We start from the raw sequence: 7,500 nt of genomic DNA on the forward strand, positions 1-7,500 counted from the left end.
TGTAAGGGCACCTTTCAAGGCTTTCTTTCCTGCTGGTGCTAGAAGGGAGTGGTGCTATATATGTTTGGGATTTTATACTAAAGATTTATTGGTGAATATTACGGCAGTTATAATTATAATTGCAATTGACATCATCGTCACTAGATAGAATTAATACTCATAGTTTAATAGAGATACACAGTGATCCACTCTCCCTTAACTACAAATATGCCATGACAGTTTTTGCATCTACATGTTGCTCCTGTCCTCAGGCCAAAAACTTGATTGGGATGTATGTGTTGTTACCCATCCACAGTGAGTTAATGTATATATTATCAATTTGTTAAATCTTCTATTTGTTCTGAGTAATATCTTACAGCTATGAATATCCTATGAGATAGATTTTTCATTTGCTTGAATTCTCAACACTTGTTGATGTTATGTTTTATATCCGCATACTTTCATTATTATCATAATCATAGTTATATTAGTATTAATTATTCTATAACAATATTATCACTGGTGTTTTTGTATGTATTATTTGTAAGTCAAATCAGTATAAAGGGCTTATGATATTGATACTCTTGTAATTTTTGTAGGTGCTGGCTATCGTCTGATCATCGTCAAAAACAAAGAATGTGATGTTGATGCTATCACCAATGTCCTTCAGAGTCACATACCAGATGCAGAACTTGACCAGAATGTTGGGGCTGAGCTGTCTTATGTTCTTCCCAATGCAGATGTAGCTAATTTCGAAGCCTTGTTCTCTCATCTGGAAAACAGTCGAGAGGAGTTACGCATATCCAGTTATGGGGCATCTCAAACTACAATGGATGAAGTATTTTTGAGGTTATTAAAAAGAGGAATCTGTTTTTATATGGATGAAATAGTATTGATAAGAGATATTACTAGATATAGAAAATTTGTATATATATTATTTCAGAAAGATAATGTGAAAGTAAAATAATATATCAATATTGTAAGCCTCAAAATGGATATGATTGACAGGGTTGGAGAATCCGTCAATATTGAGGATGTCGATAATGTGCCAAAATCTGCTTTTATAAAAGTCAAGAAAAACAAAGCAAGTTCATTCGCACAGGACCAGGAAAATGGGCTTCTGTTACAGCACAATGACAATTCTGTGGAGCAAATTGATCTAGACCCAATGCAGAGTAATGAAGGTAAATCAAATGTACCCTTTCTTTTTTTACATTGTTATTCACAATTTATCTGTTATTCACTCTGTTCTGATGTCTCATAAACCAATGATTTATATTTATATTTTTGAAGATTGATGTTTGTAACTTTGAAGCAATTCACTGAGACTTTTATGTTTTTGTAATTGTGCATGATTTTGTAGCATGAATCAATGTCAGATTAACTGACTTTCATTTTGGACTGGATGTTGATTATCAGGTTTTCAAGTTTACAATTGCTTGATAATTTTATAATCTAGGTAACAAGATTTTTTTTTTATAATTGTAAATCAGACATTATAATGTTATATTTTATTATATTTTATCACCTCCGTACCTGTCGATCTTACGGCGTGGGTTCGAGTCCCAGTCAGGGAGGTAAAAAATTTGTATATATTAAAAATGCGTTACTGCATTCTACCATCTTCTCACATATATATATATATTTTTTTTTTTTATGAAGGTCGTAGGATCTTTATAGCTTTAGCAAAATGATTTTTTAAGATTTCAATTTTACTAACTAAGAGGCTCCAGTATTTTTATAAGAAGTGACCAACTTCATGTTACTGTGCCTTGATGAATAATCTGCATCTCAGTTTGTTGTATTGTCTTCACTGTACTAACACATTTGTGTACAGTTAGCAAGTTTCTATATTTGTATGTATTTTGGTTCACTTGATACTTACAATTATTTCTGTAACTTTTATTTATCTCTTTTCTCTTTTCTATGTTTAGACATGCTTATTTTAGGATCAACAAATATATGCTTCAGAAATATTTATTATAATTTTTATTATTTTAGTAGTAATGTTAATTTGATTTATTATTGGTAATCTTATTGCTATTTTCTCTACAATTATTATAGTGTATTTTATTATTATTGTACTTATTATCATTATTATTATCATTTCTGTTTTTTTTGTTATTATCATTTTTGTTATTTTGTTATTATCATTTTTGTTTTTTTGTTATTATCATCTTTATCATAATTATTATTATGATCTTTTTTTTATTATTATTATTAATCTTACTGATACTATCATTATTATCATTTATATTATTGTTATTGTTGTTGTTGTTATTTATATTGTTCTTGTTCATTATCATTAGTACATCCACAGAACAGAGGAGGTACTTTAATCTGTGTTGTTGAAGAAGCACAATCAAACAAAAAGTTACTGTTAAGTTATGATTTTGGGTGAGTTGGTCATGGCTCAGGAACCAGTCGATTTGTGTTTGGTGGTAAAGCATACCTGTAAAAGGCTCAATCATAAAATTAGCAGATTTATCATTAGACCAGTTGATCATAGAAAATTGGTCAGCTATAAAACTCATTTTCTTTTCAAATATTGTGATATTTGTCATGAGTGTTTGTGTTTTCTGAATGCTTATAATCATTTTCATTTTAATATTATTATTAATTATTATTATCAGTATATACTGTTATTATTCAGACACATAATGCACCATAAAACAAATATTTGACTTACTGCCATTGTTATTACTTTTTTTTCTTAATTATTTTATGTATACATATTTATATGTATGTATATATATATGTATATATATATATATATATATTTATATATATATATATATTTATATATATATCTATATTTATATATATATGTATATATATAAGTATATATGTATATTTATAAGTATATATGTATATTTATAAGTATATATGTATATATATATATATATATATATATATATATATATATATATATATATATATATATATATATAATATATATATATATATATATATATATATATAATATATATATATATATATATATATATATGTATTATGTATATATAATATAGTATATATATATATATATATATATATATATATATATATATATATATATATAATATATATATATATATATTATATATATTTGTATATATATTATATACATGTATATATATTATGTATATGTATATATATGTATATATATATATATATATTATATGTGTATATATATTATATATATATATTATATATAATATATATATATATATGTATATAAAGTATATATATATATATATATGTAAGTAGGTGGCACTAGTGCTCTTCTAGGGGCCAAGCAAGTAAATCTTTCCCTATCTTCAGTTAGTTAATGATATTTTTCTATATCATAAGTAGTGTAAGGACTATAGCAGTAGATTAATAGTATATTTGAGTAATGAAGGGGGACAGATTTTGAATTAAGTATGACAATATTTGAATTACTTCAGTTTTAGCATAAGGGAAAAAATAACATCAGAAAAATGTCAATAAAAATGCCTGAAATGCAGGAAAAGGAGAAGCAGAACATTCAGTATCTACATGTATGATTTTTTTTTTTTTTTTTTTTTTTTTTTTTTTTTTTTTTCGATAATTATTATATTAGTGTTTTGAGAAGACATGGAAATGATGAGAAAAACAAAACTTTCTGATATAAGAGCATATACCTCACAGGAAAGGCTGTAGGAGTTTGGTTCAATGCAGCCCTGCAACGCATCAGACTTGCAGTTGACCATGGTAACACTTTGTTTCATGTTCAGTCTTTTCTTTCGCTAGATGACCCCTTCTTCCTAGGTAATGCAATTGCTTTGGCTTTCTGGGAGTAAAATATTAATTGTATCAGCATGTATTCATATTTTTCAATTTTCCTATTAATTAGGTTCATGATTGATGGAGATGTCCAACTTTATTTTGTATTGTTCAAATGATTTATAATCCATCAGTCAGTGTAGAACATATGCACAAAATATGATACTTGATACTTATATCTTGTGACTGAAAGTAATTTTTAACTTAATTTAGTTTTGAGCAGAAATGAATTCATCTATTTGGCACATATCACACTGATGACAGGAAGATCCACTGTCCACTATATATATATATATATATATATATATATATATATATATATATATATATATATATATATATATATATATATATATATATATATAATATATATATATATATATATATATATTAGTATTCAATTACAAGACCTACCTGATCTTTCCTGAGTACCCAATTTCTTGTATTTTCAGAAATAAAAGCTTTTATTTCCATTTTTATTATTATTGCTATTAAGGTTACTGTTATTATTATTTTGTGGATACAAGAATGGTACTAATAGAAATGATTTTTTGGGGGGGCCAAAACTTCAATGAATGGCCTTGTAATTGAATTCTTGATAACCAAGTAGTTGTAGAACCATCTATGTGTAAAACATAAAACTATAGCAAACAGTGCACTCCTGACACCAGTGGGTTAAAGGTGAAATTTTACATGCAATTTCTACATATATCTATATATTTAAAATTTTGCTCAAAAAGAGAAGATGAAAAGGTTGATACATCTTACTCTTGGAATTCTATTCATATGAGTTAGTAGAATGATTTGCCTCAGAAAAATAATGATTTGCATCATTATGTATGTTTAAAGCATATCTTCAGTTTGTTTGAGAGTGTGTGCTTAAGATATTAACTACAAATTTTCTCTGTATATTAAGTGTATTTTGACAGAAATTTAAGAATTTCCTTAACAAGAAAGTCATGCAGTTGATGATTTTTCGCATTTAGCAGTGCAATACAATCTGTATTATTCCTATTGCATTTTTGTAGGATATATATTATTTGATAACTATTTCAAAAGTAAGGTTTTAGAGGGGGTTTATCAGGAAATGTTTTGGTTGATGAGTTTATTTTAGCCTACATAAAACCATTATTGTATTGTGTTTTTTTTCTCTATGATACATACATTGCATTTGCTATCAGGCATTATCAGCTACTTAATTCTTTTGTTGCTACTTGTATTTGGCAGTTTTGGATGGAATGCACAAAGCCTTGGTAATGTTGATCCACCTCCTCTTTTCCCTGCTTTAATGCTACTTGCATGATACTCACACCTGCATGTTGCTCCTTCAACTGGTGAGTTGATTTTTTGGATCAAGTGAAAAGCGTCATTTCATTTAATGACATATAGACTGATATATATTACATTCTGATATTGTATATATATATACACACACACACACACACTCACACACTCATACACACTCACACACTCATACACACTCACACACACAAACACTCACTCACATACACAAACACTCACTCACATACACAAACACACACACAAACACTCACTCACATACACAAACACACACAAACAGACACACACACACACACACACACACACACACACACACACACACACACACACACACACACACACACACACACACACACACACACACACACACACACACACACACACACACACACACACACACACACACACACACACTCACACACACACACACACACACACACACACACACACACACACACACACACACACACACACACACACACACACACACACACACACACACACACACACACACACACACACACACACACACACACACACACACACACACACACACTAACACACTAACACACTAACACACTAACACGAACATTAGTATTAGAAGATCAGAAGATCATTTTCATAAAACTCCTTGACTAATCAGGTTGATAAAGTAACCAACATACCCAGAAATGAAGCTAAAAAGTTTCTCCGCAATAACATTTGATTTCCATACAGCAAGAGAGGCCACAACTGTTAACATCCAGCCACCCAAGAATAAGCAAGTACCTATGCAAAGGAACACAGGATTTGTCCTTATTATGCAGCAGTTCTGGGCTATGCTGGTCAAGAAAATGCTCTACACCTTTAGAAATATCATTCTTACTGTAACACAGGTATATAAGTGAGATGTTTTTTCCTATTATTATTATTTTTATTTATTCATTTGAATAATATTTTTTTTTCTTTTCCTTTTTGCTGAATTTTACTTGGTCATTGCTTTTTTTATTAATATTATAGGCATAATATCCATTTTGTAGTTTATTTATATGGACATGAAGTGTTCATGATTATTCCATAATTATTTTGTAAAATAATGTTTAAAATTATAAACATGAAGATTTAAATGACTTGAAGGCATTAGTAATTTAGAGAGAGTTGAAATGTACCACAAATGGACAAAGTAAAAAAAATAATTATTATCATATTATTACAGTTATTTTATTTTTGTTATAATTATTGTCATATTTTACTTTAGATATATACTAAGTAGAACAAATGATACCAAACACTTATCAGTATATCAGTAAGTTGATTTACTGTAGTGTACTATACTTTATTGTATTGCAGCTATGATTGCTATTATGCTCTTTTTGGGATTGAATGTGTTGTCTTCCTTTCCATATTTCTCTCTCTATATATATTTTTTTTTCTTTCACCAGAATGTGATACCTGTGGCATTTCTAATCTTGGCTTTGGTTGTGGTCCAGACACTGCCAGGTGTGAATGATGCACCTCCTCCATATATTTTTGGACTTCAGGTAAGGAGGGTTATTTTAAAATCTATATCAATATTTCAGAGAAATTAGGCTGAAATATATGACCAATGTGCATACTTTTTATATAATGATAAAATTAAGGAGAATTTATTCATAGGTATTTTGATTACTTTAAAACTGTTTTATGATAATAGATAACTTCATGTGCCATATATATTTGTAATACGTATGAACTGAAACCATAATTTAGATAGGATATTAATAGGTCATTGTGTTTTGACATTTTACCTATGGTAACCAGTTTATGGTTTGTGATTTATGGTGTGCTTTTTCAAGTTTACTAAGGCCAATTTTGGTTTTTAGCATTTCAAGAGCTTGAATTTGCACACTAGAAAATGTATATTGCTTTGCCATATATCAAGTTCATACTGCACAGTGGAGAATCAAATTAAAAAATATATATATCTCTATATTTACTCTTCATTATTAAAATGATTATCATTGTTAGCCCTCAAGTGTGAATAACAATGGAAATAAGCTTCTAATCCGATACAACACCAATGTATAAAACATGCAAATGTTTCACAAATACAGTAAGAAAAAGAAAATGTTCCCACCTAGAAAACAATGAAATGTTCTTGTGTATGGAATGTAAAAATACAATAATATACCATGAGGCAGCATAAAATGAGGTTGAGGGAGAAGTCATAATAGGGGCATGGGGAGATGGGGCTGATGTAGTGGGTGTGGCTGAAGGAAATGCAAATAGGCCATGTAAGTAAAACATTTGGAGCAAACAAGAGAATGTTTTGTCATAGAACACACTGAAATATTTATTTAGATATATAAATGATATACCAGAAGGCAACTGTACTGTATGTTACCTAAAAGTATGATGTTGGGAAGGGGTATGGGTGAGATAGAGGATGGATGGGGG

At 28.8% G+C, this 7,500-nt stretch overlaps 1 protein-coding gene across 1 annotated transcript in view; it reads left to right on the plus strand.

Annotated features, from left to right (window-relative positions):
* The window catches only part of Abca3 (ATP binding cassette subfamily A member 3), a 37,145-nt gene that overhangs the window by 16,478 nt on the left and 13,167 nt on the right, over positions 1 to 7,500 (plus strand). Inside the window, exons 16-20 of the mRNA XM_086547165.1 lie at positions 579 to 828; positions 988 to 1,163; positions 3,652 to 3,714; positions 5,803 to 5,960; positions 6,507 to 6,605. Of these exons, the coding sequence (XP_086403291.1) occupies positions 579 to 828; positions 988 to 1,163; positions 3,652 to 3,714; positions 5,803 to 5,960; positions 6,507 to 6,605 (746 nt within the window). The remainder of the gene's footprint in view (positions 1 to 578; positions 829 to 987; positions 1,164 to 3,651; positions 3,715 to 5,802; positions 5,961 to 6,506; positions 6,606 to 7,500) is intronic.

Source organism: Penaeus japonicus, unplaced genomic scaffold (genome assembly GCF_977035675.1).
Source record: "Penaeus japonicus unplaced genomic scaffold, GWHDUDI00000001_assembly GWHDUDI00000019, whole genome shotgun sequence".
Lineage (NCBI taxonomy): Eukaryota > Metazoa > Arthropoda > Malacostraca > Decapoda > Penaeidae > Penaeus > Penaeus japonicus.